Raw genomic sequence first — 18095 nt, 5'->3', positions numbered from 1 at the left:
ATTCCCGTCAAGGAAATAGGGAACATGCTCTCTTTTTGGCTCGTCGAGTTTCTCGACAGTTTCCTTGACGAAAATGTACACATGACCAGTTTCCTCGGCAAAAAAATATCTCCCAGCAAGTTTCTTGCTGGTTTTTGCCGAGAAACTCGGCCGTGTGTACGAGGCTTGAGACTTACAAGCATTAATAACACCAATAAGGCTGAGGGCACTTTCATTCCTTAGCCTATGGAAGTAAACATATTTATTACTCCCTACCATGTTACATTTTTTGTTTAGAGCATATTAGCAGATTTTGGTAAAAAATAATCTGTTTCTATTTTTTTAATTATTTAAAATTATGTTCTTTAATGCCCCCCTTGTGCTGTCAATTCATATCGGGCGCAAAATCCCCCGATCCTGGTCTCAATTCATGCTCCAACTCCAACTCAAGAATGAAGGAGAATACCTACTACAAACAGTTTTAAGGTACAAGAGAGACGACTCCCCTGGGTTCCCTGCTGAATTCACTGGGACGCTCCATCTTTTGGCTGTATATGAAAATACAAAATATTCATATGCAATTTTTTTTTTAAATTCCATTAATTTAAGTTTCCCTGCTGAATTTTAAATGGACCCCTGTAAAGAAGGTATGTTTTTAAATGTTTAATTCTTATAAATCCTAATAAAAAATGTATATATATCTGCTACATATTACTCTTATAGAGACCCCTTTATCTAAAAATGATAATTTCAATGTACTTTTCCTTTTCAGAAAATTTTTGCAAACCCGATTCTATTTGTGATAACAGCAGTAAATGTTATGAATTTGATAGCATCCTGGTTGGCATGTATAGCTATTCCAAAGAGCTTTGTGAAAATACAACTGTAAATGGCAAGTATTGCTTGTTCTTTATAAAGACCAACTAATTCAGATTTGGGTGGGCATTAGTTCTTATACCTATTTAGCAGATATTTTTTTTAAACATTCTTTTAGTTGAAAGTTTCATCAGAACAAGAAAAGAACTGTTAAGAACCACATAAAATAACAACATATTTGAAACAAGCTATGAAAATACACAAGACAGCTGACACCATGCTATAATCCCAGTGTGCAGGATGCAATGACAGATAATACAGCAAAGAGTAGCTGTATACTTTGGTGTATAGTTTTCAGTGAAGCTACTCAAATTTTTACATTTTATAAGTGGCGAAAAAGCCAAAGGCTTAGGGTATGGGAATTGGGTTTGGGAATGGAGGAAGGGGGTGGAGGTCAGGACTCCAACCTAAAGAGCCATGGGTTAAAATGGAAAAGGGGGGGGGGGACTAGACTCTTAACTACATTCGTTGATATTTGGAGGAGCATTTCAATTCTTCCCATTAATACTATTTCTTAGTCTGGTCTACTGATTCATCCCTGAGGGCTGCAGTAAAGTTTTCTATAGTTTAGATATCATTGACCCTGGCAAACCACTGTTGAAGTGTCAGTGGTATAGATTGTTTCCAGGTACTAGGAAGGCATGCCCTGGCAGCATTTAATAGATGGAGTAACAAAGATTTTTGTATCTTTTCCATGGCATGGGCGTAAGTTTGAGAAGGATGAGGGCCGTGTTATCAGTCCAATAGAATCCTGTAAGTTGCCTTAGTATCCGGGGGTTTTAGAATTGAACAGTCCCAGAATATATGTAAAAGGGAGCCTGTATGCGTTCCATACGGCCATCATATTGAAAATGGAAATAGAAAAAGCTTTGCGAGGACTGACTGGGTTCTATTCCACCCCGCCACCATCTTGTATGAGATCAAGATATGAGATATTTATTGCAGATGAAGGCTTTATTGGTGTACAACAGTATTCTACTCTTTTGATCGTCTGTCAATGTCACCCGATAATTTAGTAATAAATCCAGGGCCAGCTTGTTACTGTGCAGTCACAAGAAGTTGGGAAGAAAAGGATAAAAAGTGTCATGGCTTCGGGTCCTAACAAACTTCTTCAAAAGATGAAAATTTTCTCCAAAATTGGTATGGTTTAGGGAGAGAGTGAAGGACATAGGATAAAGGGTATTGGCACCAAGCATTGAGCTCAGGTATGGTAAAAGCCTCAGAAATAAGGGAAAAGTTGAACCACTTCTGGGCTTAAAAGTTTAGCTGATTATTAAGCTCCAGGACTCCTAGCAGCAGTTTTTGTTTCACCAGAAGGTCATGCACAGTTTTCACTTATGCAGGTGCTACTTTCCTATCATTAGGCATTGTAATGTTTTGGGCAGTTAAAACTGAAGTCACCAAAGGGTGTTCAAAATTAAAGCATAGCTAAATATATATATATGTATATATATATATATATATATATATATATATATATATATATATATATATATATATATATATATATATATTTATGGTCGTTACCCTCTGACCAAGAGTGATGTGGATCACATAAACACGCAACAAGACTTACAACATATATAGACCTGAAGTGTGCCTTGGTGGTCTGGTCAGTATGCCAAGAAAAGGGGGCATACCCAAAGTAAGTAATGGGTAGTTAATTGAAGAAGGATATGCTGAGAAGTGCCCTGAAAAAGGGAAGGGCGGGAGGGTGTCGAATGCGATTGAATGTGCAGACTCACGGACATGAGGTGAGCTGGGAAGAGTCGGCCCAGTGACGTGTAATACCGCACACTGAACCGAAAAAGAGCATGTGCGAGTGGGCTGCTTAAATACCCTCCGGGTTCTCCCATAAACTCAGGCCACCATTCTGGCCTTCATATACATATATATATATATATATATATATATATATATATATATATATATAATTGTTATATATATATATAAATAATTTTTCAAGGCCAGCTCCACAAAAAGGATATATATATATATATATATATATATATATATATATATATATCCTTTTTGTGGAGCTGGCCTTGAAAAATTATTTAGAGAAGTGGTAGATGTATCTACCATTAAACACATTCATCTCTATATTTCACTTATCTGTTCACCATAACTAATGTCGAATGCTAACATTTCTATTGTCCCTATAGCGAATACTCCACAGGCTACTGTTCAGTGTGTGAACAATGGTGGTATTTTAAGTTTCGGACCTATCAGACTTCAAAATTGTGATGAAAATCTGGAGACACTTGCTAACAAGGTAAATGTCCAAAAGCAACATACTAGGCTGAAATAACATATACATGGAGTATTTCCATTGCTAATTCAGTTTGTTTGTTTTTCACTTGGAGCTTTAAAGGTCTTTTTCAAGCTGGGATTTGATTTAAGAATTTTGTCTGGCATATGAAAAAGCAGGAATAGATATAATGTTATCATCTTTGCATTTAAACAGCTGTCTACATCACAGATAGCCTGGATGTTGAATGTTTTTTTTTAATGTACCATTACACTTCTTTTGGTTTGCTCAAGCAGCAGCGGCACACACAGACATCATTTTTCTTTTCAACAGTAATTTTTTATTCACTGACATCTGCAAGGAGGATATAGAAGCTAAGATAATGGATACAAATTTGTACCCTAAATTACTCAGGATTAGACTGGAAGTAAAAAGTTGTCATTTGATGCATACTAGCTCACACTCCCAAGCCTTCTGGAAAGATATTGATTATAGTTTTACTGTATCTATGTTACTAACAAAAAATTGGTAACTAACCCAATTATAATGAGCTTTTAGTGTAGGGTGCACATCGAAGAAGGTCTTTAGACAGCAAAATAAAACAAAATATGTTTCCCGCCACACTTGCTAGCTAGCCAAAAAGAAAAAAACGAATTAGTGTCTAACAATTTGCATTAAAACTGAGGATTAAGTTGCACATTTGGACATATGTAGGGTGTCCCAAAAAATGTATACACAAATTGAATGATTATAAAGTCAGTATGTTTTTACAATGCAGTTTACTGTCATTTTTTTAAAATAAAATACATACATACTTTTTCTGTACATAGCAGCTGGTTCAATTAACCACCACAATTGCACTTACTGGGTGTAACGGTCAGGGGTTAACACCGTTCACGATCTTCCATTCCACTAACCCAAGACAGCTTATCCGACACTCCAACCATCCAGCAGACACGATCCACAGCTCTGTTACTGGTTCCAAAATGTATGAATGACTCCTTTAATGGTTCCTTAGCTTTCTTATATACAGTACAACATGTTACAGTTAATCAAATGAACAAAGAAACTCTCCACCCCCAAAACATCACACAATGGGGCTTCATACACATTCTTTTAGATAATGACATTCAGAGGAGTTAATTATCCCCCAGACGTCCGGACTCCCATACTAAGTGATTCACCTACATAATACACTTTCCTATGTCAGACGTTTTGGCACTGGTCTAATTGCTACAGTTGACAAGTACATTCCACATACAAAACAGTGTTGTTAGCATACATAATGACAGGTCTTAGGAGCAGACCTAATTAGCACAATGGACACAAAACAGTATTAGCATCACACAATGGAATGTCTAGGAGCAGACGCAATTAACACCTCAAAAGCATGTGTCCCCCCCATTGAATGAAAACACTCCATTTGGAGTCAGACTTTACCAATTGTAATATTCCAAGATATCCTGCAAAACATTAATTATCATTTATCAGTCACCCTATGCCCAAAAGGGGCACAGGGTGACCCTAGACCCAAGAGTCATTAGTGACGCTGGCACAGGAGTACCCCCCATCCTTCAAAAGTCTCTGGGTGTCACGGGTCATTCCGTTACACTGGGCATTATGGTTGAATATGTTAATTTACCAGGAGTGACAGTGTGGTGTGGCTTGTCAGTGCATGGATTAATTAAACCATTGTTTTTTTTATGGTACTGTAACTGGTGCCGTTTGCTTGAACTTGCTACTGGAATCTGCCATGCCACATATTCAAGAAGATTTTGGAGATTAGAATTTTTATTGCAACAAGATGGGGCACCCCCACACTTCCATTGTGATGTAATGGTCTATCTTGATGATAATCTACTAAACAGATGGATTGGGAAAAGAGGTTCAGTAGACTTCAGTAGAATATTTTCTGCGCTCACCAGACCTCATGCCACTAAACTTTTTCTTATGGGGTATTCTAAAAGAGCGGCAACTGTTGATGCATTAAGAGAATGAATGAAAGAGAATGTGCCGAAATAGCAAAAAAAAAAATTCTCAGTGTTTGTAATGATATCCCTTCGCATTATCAGCAACGCTTTGACCAGAATAGTCATCATTTTGAGAACAGGCACTGTGTATAAAAAAGTAGATTTATGTATTTTATTTGAAAATTATAAAAAATTATAAAAAATACTGACTTTATAATCATTCAAATTGTGTATACATATTTGGGACACTGTATATGTATGGAAAGCACATTGCCTTATCAAGGCCCCTCTGTATAATGTGGTTTGAGATCTACTTTATAAGAACCTCCATATTTAAGAATTTATAGCAATAGATAATAAAAGGTATAATGGAGGCAGCCAATTTCTCCTTAAAGCGGGGGTTCACTCTAGAGACACATTTCTAAAATTAGAGCCAGCATACTAAGGACATTTACTTTATGCAGGTCTTTTTTTTTTTTTTTCGTACATACCGTTATATTCTGATTTTGTCCAGGGCTTCCGGGTTCTGATGACTGCGGGACTGGGCGTTCCTATCCTTGGGTTAGATGATTGATGGCTTGTGAAACAGTTCCCCTGTCGCACAACGCGCGTCACCAGATTTCCGGAAATAGCCGAGCTGCGAGTCTGCACTATACGGCGCCTCCGCAGTCATCAGAACCCGGAAGGCCCTGGAAAAAATGACAATATAACGGTATGTACGGAGAAAAAAAAATGACCTGCATACAGGAAATGTCCTTAGTATGCTTAGTATGCTGGATGTAATGTTAAAAAAATAAATTTCGGGTGAACCCCCGCTTTAAGGGTGAAGGGGTATTTCACATCAGTGGCTGGCTTGTCTGACCTTCCCGTGACTGTTAGTACACAAAGTACACTGGCTTAGTGGTTATCACTTCTGCTTTGCAGCACTGGGGCTCTTGGTTTGAACCCTGACCAGAACATTATCTGTGTGGGTTTGCATGTTCTCCCTGTGCTTGCATGTGTTCCATCTGGTTTCCTCCCATGCTCCAAAGACATGCCTGAAGATTTACTGTCTCAACTGAGTGTGCCCAAGATGCCTCATCCCCAAAGCACCTTGAGTTCCCAGGGAGAAAAGCTATGAAATTACATAATAAACTTGCTGTTTTCTAACTAAAATATAAATTATTATCTGTGAGTCTTTGAAGGACATGATGCCGCATACACACCATCACTTTATGTGATGAAAAAAAACGAAATTTTCTGTGAAGTAAAAAACAACGTTTTTGAAACTTCAATTTTCAAAGACGAAGTTGCCTACACACCATCGTTTTTTCACAATGTTCTAGCAAAGCGAGGTTACGTTCACCACGTTTTTCCATTGAAGCTCGCTTCATAACTAGCTTCTGGGCATGCGCGGGTGTAAAAACGTCGTAAACTACACACGGTCAATTTCTGTGAAGTAAAAAACGACGTTTTGAAAAACGACGCATGCTTCAATTTTTTTTGTCGTTTTTCAGAAGACATAAAACAACGTTTTCCCCCACACACGGTCATTTAACCACTTAATCCCCGGACTTTTAGGCAGCTAAATGCCCAGGCCAGGTTTTGCGATTCGGCACTGCGTCGCTTTAACAGACAATTGCGCGGTCGTGCGACGTGGCTCCCAAACAAAATTGGCGTCCTTTTTTCCCCACAAATAGAGCTTTCTTTTGGTGGTATTTGATCACCTATGCGGTTTTTATTTTTTGCGCTATTAACAAAAATAGTGCGACAATTTTGAAAAAAATTAAATATTTTTTACTTTTTGCTATAATAAATATCCCCCAAAAACATATATAAAAAATGTTTTTTTCCTCAGTTTAGGCCGATACGTATTCTTCTACCTATTTTTGGAAAAAAATCGCAATAAGCGTTTATCGATTGGTTTGCGCAAAATTTATAGCGTTTACAAAATAGGGGATAGTTTTATTGCATTTTTATTATTTTTTTTTTTTTTACTACAAATGAAACTGCTGTTTGAAGAAGTCTATCTTGCTCATGACTTTGTTGTTCAATGTGTTTACAATGTGATTACAATGTGATATAATCTTTTAACCTGCATGGCTCCATCACTTAGACACATATAGACACAGAAAATGCCGAAAGTGTTGCAGCCACGGCTCAGATCCTGACTTCAGAGCCTACAAGTCTACAGGCAGAGGATATCACAAATGCAATTAGGATTGTGAATAGGTTACTGACTCTATCGAATGCTACAGAAGAGGTATGTATGTTTTGCTTTCTAGAGTTCCTTCTAAAGCTAACCTGATCTGATTTTATAAAAATTCTTCTTTCCAGGTCACAGTTAGGATCCATAGCCTTCTGCCACTAAACCCAAGCCCTCGATAACATGTCAAAAGTTAAAACTGTAGCAAACAGGAGAGGCTCTAGCATCAGATTTTCTCACTGGAGAGAAATCAAAATCCTGTGATCAGGCTGTCAGTCTTCTTTATAATCCCCTTTGTGTTTCTTTATAACCATGCTAGGAACAGAAACAGATCCATCCTAGCCTTGTCAGTTTGCATCTCTTCTAACTTAGGAACTGCAGGATGCAATGCATGGAATTCCTGTTGACCCATAGTCAGATTGATGCTGCTATGCTCTCCACCCAGCCCTACTGCCGCTTGAGTGATGGTGACTCATTAACCACTTCAGTCCCGGACCATTTGGCTGGCCAAAGACCAGGTCACTTTTTGCGATTCGGCACTGCATCGCTTTAACTGACAATTGCGCGGTCGTGCGACGTGGCTCCCACACAAAATTTACATCCTTTTTTTCCCACAAATAGAGCTTTCTTTGGTGGTATTTGATTACCTCTGCGGTTTTTCATTTTTTGCGGTATCAACAAAAATAGAGCGACAATTTTGAAAAAAAAGCAACATTTTGTACTTTTTGCTATAATAAATATCCCCAATAAAAAAAAAAAAAAAGCAAATTTCTTTCTCAGTTTAGGCCGATATGTATTCTTCTACATATCTTTGGTAAAAAAAAAACCTAATAAGTGTATATTGATGATTGTTTTGCAAAAAAGTTATAGGGCCAGATCCACAAAGAGTTGCGTCGGCGTATCTATTGATACGCCGCGTAAGTTCCATCGATGCGCCGTCGTATCTTTGTTTTGTAACCACAAAACAAGATACGCCTGAATGTGGGCTAGATCCGACTGACGTACGTCTTAGTACGCCGTCAGATCTTAGGTGCATATTTACGCTGGCCGCTAGGTGGCGCTTCCGTTGATTTCCGCGTCGAGTATGCAAATTAGCTAGATACGCCGATCCTCAAACGTACGTCCGCCCGGCGCATTTTTGCGTCGTTTACGTAAGGCTTTTTCCGGCGTAAAGTTACCCCTGGCTCTATGAGGCGTACGCAATGTTAAGTATGGACGTCGGGACAGCGTCGAATTTTCCGTTGTTTACGTCGTTTGCGTAAATCGTTCGCGAATAGGGCTTTGCGTAAGTTCACGTCGAAAGCATTGACAATTTGTGATTTCGCGCATGCGCACTGGGATACGTCCATGGGCGGCGCATGCGCCGTTCGTAAAAAGCGTCAATTACGTGGGGTCATACTAGATTAGCATACAACACGCCCACTCCAAACCTACTTTGAATTACGCGGCCTTATGCTGGTAGATTTATGTTACGCCGGCGCATAAATGGGAGCAAGTTCTTTGAGGATACCCTACGAGCCACTCAGATTTAAGGCGGCGTAGCGCATATGAGATGCGCTACGTCCGCCTAAATATACGCCCGTTTTTGTGGATCTGGCCCATAGCGTCTAAAAAATAGGGGGTAGTTTTATGGCATTTTTATTATTATTATTTTTTTTACTAGTTATGGCAGTAATTTTTTCGTGACTCGAACATTATGGCAGACACATCGGACACTTTTTTGGGACCATTCACATTTATACAGCAATCAGTGCTATAAAAATGCACTGATTACTGTATAAATGTTACTGGCAGTGAAGGGGTTAACCACTAGGGAGCGGGAATGGGTTAAGTGTGTCCTAGGGAGTGATTCTAACTGTTAGGGGCATGGCTATGTGTGACGCATCACTGATCTCTGCTTCCGATGAGAGGAAGCAGACGATCAGTGACATGTCACCAGGCAGAACAGGAAGATGCCTTGTTTACAAAGGCATCCCCCCATTCTGCCATTCTGTGACCTGATCGCGGGACATTGAGTTGGCGGGTCCCATGGGCACGGTCACTGAGACCACGGCGGGTACGCGCGTGCGCCCGCTAGGGGGCAGGTTCAAAGCAATGTATATATACGTTGCTTTGCCTGCCCGTGCCATTCTGCCGACTTAGCAGAAGTCACCAAGTCATATTCAGTCTCTGCCATTGGAACTGGAGTTAGGGGACCTAAAAGTCACTTGAGAAATTTAAAAAATAAGGTGTTGTCAGTAGGTTGTCATTTTGTATTTCAATTAAAAGATATGGTTTACAAAGATTTAAAGTTTCTCATAAAGGGGAGAGGGATTAGAACACCTGTCAGTTTTCAGGCTCTTTGGGCCAGATTCACAAAAGAGATACGACGGCGTATCTCCTGATACACCGTCGTATCTCTGTGATCCGCCTGTCCTAACTATGAAAACACAATATTATACAGCTTTGATGATTTTTTTTATGTATCCCACAAATCTTACAGTGTGCTCTTTAGCCGCCAGAACATGGGTCATATGACCCATATTGTAAATTGCAATTGTAGCTTTTTCTTCTGCTTCTATATTGCTTAGTTGCCCATGTTGCCCACATGTGGGCGATATCTCCAGCTGCTTGAGCCTCCCAGACCACATTTTCCCAGTTCCTAACTCATTTCCAGTTATGTGTACAAATATAACACTTTCGTTCTATTCCCCAGGTGGGCCAGTCTGCAGTTGCCACTGTTAGTCAAATTTTAAGTGCTAATGAAACAGAATTTAAAGATGATGAAGTACAAGTAAATGAAGCGGAAAGGTATGAAATCATCAAAAGTTTGTGTTGCCAGTACCCCTTATCTGAATGTCTACTTAAAGTTAATGGATCAGCCTGTGCCAGAGTTCCGACAGTTGTAAAGATTAGTGAGATGTATATCTATCTGACTTGAAATTTCCCCCCAAAAAATATTGGATCCCTTTGATCAGGTGGTTCAGGCTGAGTGTAAACTATAGAAAGTAGTTATTTGTTTGTAAAACCAGTTACATGGCCATGTGATAGCAGAGATTAATTAGTTGCATGAAACCTTCTGCCACCTCCTGGGAACCTAGAATAATACAACTGTTTATGAGAACATTCCACAATTAGGTTTTTGCAAGAATTTTAATACTATTAAATTATTATAATTGCATGGGCTTATCTATGAAATATTGATACATTCCATTTACTTTGTACTTACTGAGCATAAGACAGTTTCTCAGAACTCAATGGGGGCTGAGGTGCCCTGAGTTGTTGCAATCTCAAGCCTCATACACACTGAAGCTGATAAACAGAAGTTTTTGGGAGTTTAGGAGTTTTTTTTTTTTAAACAGCCCTTAAACTCCCCTCTATGTTATCCTATGTGTCCATGCACACATGGAAGTTTTTTGACGCTTAACAGCAAGGGTTTATGGGCTGTTGTCTGAACGTCCTAAAATCGCATTTAAGAGCAGTTCTGACCACAAGAAACGTGCATAAACGCGCTTATATCAGCGTTCATCGTTTTTTGAGCTTACTGTAAGCTGGTGAAAAAAAAAAAAACACCCCAAAAATGCTGAAGCTGAAAAACACACAAAAACGCTTTTAAAAAATGCTGCTAAAAGTGTGTTTTTATAGCAGCATTTCCTGCCAGCAATCCGACGTCCAGAACGACTTTTTTGAGGGCCCTGTGTGCTTGGAGCCTCAGCTGCTAGACCTCAAGCTGCTAACCCCCAGCTCCTAATGCCTTTTTTTCTCGGCAGGAAAAAAAACAAAGTTTTTCCCGACGTGATTCCTCTCAAGCCTGACTTGCATATACAAGTTCATGCAAAAAAAGTCAGGCCAAAGTGCGGTGACATACAACACGTACAACGGGACAATAAAGGGGAAGTTCCTTTTAACCACTTAACCCCCGGACCATATTGCTGGTCAAAGACCAGGCCACTTCTTGCGATTTGGCACTGCGTCGCTTTAACTGACAATTGCGCGGTCGTGCAACGTGGCTCCCAAACAAAATTGGCATCCTTTTTTTCCCACAAATAGAGCTTTCTTTTGGTGGTATTTGATCACCTCTGTGGTTTTTAGTTTTTGCGCTATAATTTTTTAAAAAAATTATATTTTTTACTTTTTGCTATAATAAATATCCCCCAAAATATATAAAAAAAATTTTTTTTTCCTCAGTTTAGGCCGATACGTATTCGTCTACATATTTCTCGTAAAAAAAATCGCAATAAGCGTTTATTGATTGGTTTGCGCAAAAGTTATAGCGTTTACAAAATAGGGGATAGTTTTATGGCATTTTTCTTAATATTTTTTTTTTTACTAGTAATGGCGGCGATCAGCGATTTTTTTCAGTACTGCGACATTATGGCGGACACTTCGGACACTTTTGACACATTTTTGGGACCATTGGCATTTTTATAGCGATCAGTGCTATAAAAATGCATTGATTACTATAAAAATGACACTGGCAGGGAAGGGGTTAACACTAGGGGGCGGGGAAGGGGTTAAGTATGTTCCCTGGGTGTGTTCTAACTGAAGGGGGGGTGGACTGACTGGGGGAAATGACTGATCGCTGTTCATACATTGTATGAACAGACGGTCAGGCATTTCTCCCCTGACAGGACCGGGAGCTGTGTGTTTACACACACAGCTCCCGGTTCTCGCTCTGTAACGAGCGATCGCGGGTGCCTGGCGGCGATCGCGCCCGCCGGGCACGCGCGCCGGGATCGGGGATGAGCGGGGGCGCGCATGGCTGCTGAGAGAGATGACGTATAGCTACGTGATCTCGCCCAGCAGAGCCGACCTGCTGCCGTATTACTGCGGCGGCTGGTCGGCAAGCAGTTAAATGGCGCCACCCTTTGGGCTGCTTTTGGGCTGCATTCTGAGCATGCCTGTTTTCTTTCCCTCTGAAAAGCATACACATGACCGTTTTTGCAACGAGAAAAAGACTGACGGGAAACACGACGAGAAAAAAAGAGAGACATTTTTTCGTCGACATTACTGCTACGGAGCATACACATGACCGTTTTCACGACCAATATAAAAAATTGCAGTTTTCTCATCGTGAAAACCGGTCGTGTGTACAAGGCATTTGAGTGCATAACAGTATTAAATATCAGAAACCCATAGATGACTGCTAGAAGCCAAGAGATCAATAATACAACCATCAGTCCCTCCCCTCATGCCAAGGTATTAGGTGTAATCCTAGACTCTGACCTGTGCTTTCAGCCCTAAATCCAATCACTATACAAATCGTCCAGACTTCACCTCCGAAACATCTCCAAAATATGCCCCTTTCTAACCGTTAACACCACTAAGCAACTTATTCACTTCCTTGTTATCTCTTGCCTTGACTATGGTAACTCCCTCCTCATAGGCCTACCTCTCCACAAGCTATACCCTCTTCAGTCTATCATGAATGGCGCTGCCAGACTCATCCACCTTACTAATCATTCAGTGTCGCCACTCCTCTCTACCAATTCCTCCACTGACTTCCCATTGCCCAATGAATAGAATTCAAAACACTCAAAACAATAACGTAAAAAGCCATTCACAATTTTGCCCTGAGCTACATCACCGATCTTATCTCTAAATATCACCCAAACCATCCTCTCGGGCTCCTCCCAAAACCTTCTGCTCTCTTGCTCCCTTGTCTCCTCCTCCCATGCTCATCTCCAGGACTTCTTAAGAGCCTCTCCAATCCTCTGGAACTCACTACCCAAATCTGTCCCGTTCTCTCCTACTCTCCTGTCCACTTTTAGGCGATCCCTAAAAACTCATCTCTTCAGGGAGGCCCATACTGCCTCCTGCTAACAACCAAATCTTCTACTCCCCTCACCATTTCTTCCCTCACAGTCCCTAACTTTTTGTTTCACCAGCCCCTCCCTCTTAGATTGTAAGCTCGTAAAAGCAGGTGTAGCACCTATGTACTTTACAGTACTGGTGCTAGTTAAATTTAAGAGTAGATGAACTCTGATCCAGATTGTTAGTAGCTAAATGCGGTCTTTGTCTTAGCTTGGCTGTGCTGTGAGCCCATTCTGCTGTGCTGGGGTGTTCTTCCAGCCCCGGTGCTGCAGGTGGCAGCAGTGGAGTCAAGGTTTGGGTGCTCTTTCCCAGCAGCCAATCAAGAGGGTTTGTCCTCACTGGGCATGCTGGGAGGGTTATTTATGGGGCAGATGCCGTTGGTTCTGGGTCTTCTTCGTCCAGTGTGGCACCCACCTTTAGGGTGGCCACATCACGGCGCCCTGGCGTTATGGCCTACCTGGCCGGGGCGTGCGTGCCATGCAGTGTTCCTGGTTCTGGGGCCATGCTGACCCAGAGCGTCTGAACAGCGACAGGGACCCAGTGAGTGACTGGGTTCCCACTTTAAGGATCCCAAGCTGTACTGCTGTTCGGTGGGGAGTCAGTCTGAGGAGCGCCATTGAGAGTCCAAAAGGGCCTGGACAAACCACCTGGGATAGAGGTAGACGGACACCGAGGGATTGATCACCTGTCGGTCGGTACCTGGGCGACAAGTTGAAGGAGATCCAGACGTAACTCATTTAAGGAAGCATATCTCCAATGATCAAACCCAGAGGGGACCTGTGGCAGAGGTATCTTTCTGAGGCTCATTGAAAGGGGTCTGTGGCAGAGACTTTCTCCCAAGTTCACCAAGGAGGGTCTGTGGCAGAGACTTTATCCTACAATTGTCCGAGTGATACTCCGGCTGCCAGGTCAGTGAGAGAGGCCTGTCCGGGTACACTAAACCCATTCCGGCGGGAGTGGTGCTAAGAAGTGTTACGTTTGGGAGTGTAACAGCCGCTTTCGCTGGCTGTTCCTTTTTCAAAATAGGCGCTTTTGGCGCCGTAATGCATTCCATGCTGGAACGCATATGGCGCTCATGCGATGACATCATCGCCCGGCGCCGTAATGCGTTCCAGCCTTTGCTTGAATCAGTGCTTATGCACTGCACCTGCACTACTCATCTGCTCCCTATAAAGGCATTCACTTGGCTTCCAAGCCTTGTTCTATTATTGTCAGGCGTAGCCTGTCAGCTGTAGCTCAACTACCTTACACATGCAGCTGCCTTTGCTCCCTTTGCCGGAACACCGCTCCAGGAAACAACTACTACTTTGCTGCTAAGACTTCCTCTACAATAACAGTATTGCTGGGAACTACCTTCATGCCTTGAACACCTTGCACCATGGACATTCCATCTCCTGCAAAAAGATACCTACAAACGGATAAGTAGTCATTCCTTCATTTGTAGTTCTATAGGAAGATCTAATGCTAATGTATCATCTATTACAATTGTAGTATTACAAATACAGTGTGGATATTAACATATCTTCTGGGAGATACTATTGTGCTAAAGCTTGTTGCAAAGGAGTACCTTAAAGGGGCATCTACCTCTAAATTACTACAGCAATAGTTAGCTCACGTATGCTTCACGTATGCTTCTATAAATTCCTGAACTATATTGCCTCTCATATGTAACCATTGCTACATCTATAATTACATCTACATCTATAAATTCCTGAGCTATACTGCCTCTCATATGCAAATAGTTATATCTACAATATTTACCTCAAGTATACTACTACAATTACCTGAGCTATATTGACTCTCATACGCAAGTACTATTACTCAACTAAAGTACCTGTCATATGCAAGTAAGAGTTGTCACTACAACTTCTATTTACTACGAGCTCGACATAAGTACAATTCCTTATAGGCCTTGTCCTAATTGTTTGAACATGTTCGCTCTAACTTTTCTATGCTAGGGGTTGATGCTATTTCATAGCATCTCCCCTAGTGGCCTAATACATCTCTACATGCTAAGGTTGATATGAATTAGAGAACCCCCAAACTCCTGTTGCTAGGAGTGACGCCTGGGGTAGCTTACTGATAATCACTTGCATGTAGTGGTGTATTGGGATATTGACCTTGAAAGCTCTGGTCGCATGTTGTAATGCGTCCATGCTTATTAGATCAATGCCTTTCCTAAGCCCAGTCTTCCCCCTTCCTGGGCTTCCCCAGTGACGTAGCAGAGGGTGCGTCAGAGGGGGTGGGGTCACGTGACGGGTGGCCCTGCCTCCCCTATATAAGAAATGTCACAGCTTCAGTCGCGTCATTCGCTGGGCTGTGTCCAGCGGTGAGAGGAGGTCGGCGATGCTGCGCTCTGGATGGATGGATCTTCTCATCGCTGGAGATCACCCGCACCCCTCGCTGGATCAGGACAACGTTGGAGCAGGAAGCCGGGAACGAGTGGATTATCACCGCTGGAGTTTTTTTCTTTTTCTTTTTTATTAATAAAGGACTTTTTTCGACGGTGTCTGTGTGTTTTTTTTTTACAAGAATTTACACTTCCTTCGTGAAATGGTAGGGGTACAGTGTACCCCATTACCAATTCACATACTGATAAGCCCCCCGCCCGCAGACCCCCACAACCACCGGCAAGGGTTGTGGGGATGAGGCCCTTGTCCCCATCAACATGGGGACATCCTCCCCATGTTGAGGGCATGTGGCCTGGTACGGTTCAGGAGAGGGGAAGGCCCGCACTCTGTCCCCCCCTCTTTTCTGCGGCCGGCCAGGTTAACGTGCTCGGATAAGGGTCTGGTGTGGATTTTGGGGGGAACTCCACGCCATTTTTTTTTTAAATTTGGGGTGGAGTTCCCCTTAAAATCCACACCAGACCTGAAGGGTCTGGAATGGATATTTGGGGGGAACCCCGCGTAATTTTTTTTTTAAATTGATGGCGGGGTTCCCCTTAATATCCATTCCAGACCTGAAGGGCCTGGTAATTGAATTTGGGGGAACCCCCATGCTACTTTTTTTATTTTTTATGAATGAATCCTCTCTGAATTGCCAAAGCCGACAATTCATTATAGCCGCAAAGCCGGTTTTAAATGACTTTTTTTCCTTTCAGAAATGACACTTTGCGCAGGGACAGTTCTATGTTTATTTTTATGTGGTTCGGGTTCGGGTCAAGTTCGGGTCCCGAACCTGGACTTTTTTCCGAAGTTCGGCCAAACCCGCCGAACCCCGAACATCCAGGTGTCCGCTCAACTCTAATCAACAACAAAAAAATACTTCAGAACGGATTAACCTGATTTACATTGAACCCTATGGGAAAATTTGCCTCTGTTCAAAACCAATTTGGTTCGTGAAACGCAATTGTTTTATGAATTAAGTTCCACTGTATAGTATATAAAGAAAAACAACATTCTATTATTATGCAAAATATAATAATCTATATCAGCAAATTAGCAACCATCTTCCATTGATTTGATTGCTTCAAACCAGGGTTCCATAAAGTGGTCAATGGGGCTATCCAAGGGTTTCATAAAATGTCTGGGGGTCAGTGAATGTCTGGGGGTGGTCATTAAATGATGAAAGGTCCTTTGAGTCAATTCACCTTTTAAGGTCTCTGTAGAGCTCTACTCTAGTCCTGAAGGTGAGGTGGCTAGCGGCCAGTGTTACCTAGGGTTGTTATGATCAGCCACCATAAGTTATGTGTTGTTAGTTGCTACTGGCCTCATTTACCAGTGTGCTTTGCGTTGTGTGTCTGTGACCTTCCACTCTTTCCCTTCTGGGAATAATATGCATACGTGTTCACCTCTTGTGCCAAGCATGCTCGCCCACTTCAAACTTTGAAGGGGTCAATGAGCTGATCTAAACTGAAGAACGATCAAACCTGATTGATTGCTCCTGTATGGTTTTCTGCACTTTTCATATGAAAATTGGGCTTTGAGTTGCTTTATTTAGGAAGCCTGTATGATTTGTAGTTTGTTTTATTTTTTTTAGGCTTTGAGATTTACTTTTTCTTTCTGTGATTTTTCCCTCACAACAGTCTAACAAGACAAATGGAAGCATATTCTCTGAATGTCGTTAATGACACCGTGTCAATGGTGCAGCGAAGCGTTGCAGTTGAAAAACGTACCCTGTCTGCAAGGAATCAAAATGGAATCCAGTTCATGTCACTAAAAGGTCTAGTAGATGAGTACTACATAGAAGACACATGCATTTTAAATGTCTGCGATATTCCAAAACACACCAAGTAATGGTCCATTTTATTATACTAGTAACTTGTCAAGTCAGCTAAGGTGGCTTGGTTAGACGAATAGATGCCAATAAAGTAGTCATTCCTTTTTAAGCCAACTTTGATATTTTTTTTATTTCATCTAAAGGTGAGTTTTGAAACGCTTTGCAGACCCCAACAGGCCCCCCTTCCTCCAGGCTCCATAGCAGCTACATAGATTGCTATGAAAAGTGTTACACATTTAGTTAGATTCCAAAAGATTTAGTACATGTATTATTTCCACGAGAGTTTTTCAGTCATGTGACTGTTATTTGTTGCTCTCATTGAAAAGCTGGATGATCCCAAACCAGGAAACCCAGCTGAAGGATACTGGACCAGAAAACCCAACAGAAGAACCCTTAGTAGATATCATGGCTAGTCCAACAATGAATGAAACATTCCTATCAATGATAATGTAAATGTAGTGGTACCACTGCAAGGGCCACTGGATGATGATTACAGTCACTGCATACATCCTGATAGCTGCTTCACAGATGATGATGATGTCCAGAGTTCTTTCTCACTAATGCAGAGGCTGCCAGCACAAACAGAGCACAGATCAAGCACACTAACACAAGGAACAGTCTAGGGAATGTATTTTTGTGATTTATTGCTGAATAATCTTGGAGAGGGTGTAGGGTGATATGGGATACTCCAGGACCACTAAAAATAACAAGAGGACACAGTATGTCTCTATGTTGCAATCTCCAGAGACAAATCTTCTACGAAGAGCCCCTGAGATTGTAAACACCTCCTGCAGGATTAGACCCAAGGACTAGAATATGG

At 41.5% G+C, this 18095-nt stretch overlaps 1 protein-coding gene across 3 annotated transcripts in view; it reads left to right on the top strand.

Annotated features, from left to right (window-relative positions):
- Positions 1-18095, top strand: part of ADGRG7 (adhesion G protein-coupled receptor G7) — a 48434-nt gene that overhangs the window by 5961 nt on the left and 24378 nt on the right. For all 3 annotated transcript variants that reach the window (XM_040338683.1, XM_040338685.1, XM_040338684.1), the window contains 5 exons: positions 752-871; positions 3021-3130; positions 7172-7318; positions 9957-10051; positions 17082-17218. In XM_040338683.1, the coding sequence (XP_040194617.1) occupies positions 752-871; positions 3021-3130; positions 7172-7318; positions 9957-10051; positions 17082-17218 (609 nt within the window). The remainder of the gene's footprint in view (positions 1-751; positions 872-3020; positions 3131-7171; positions 7319-9956; positions 10052-17081; positions 17219-18095) is intronic.

This window comes from Rana temporaria, chromosome 2, assembly GCF_905171775.1.
Source record: "Rana temporaria chromosome 2, aRanTem1.1, whole genome shotgun sequence".
NCBI classification, from domain to species: domain Eukaryota; kingdom Metazoa; phylum Chordata; class Amphibia; order Anura; family Ranidae; genus Rana; species Rana temporaria.
This window is presented reverse-complemented; position numbering and strand designations above follow the sequence as displayed.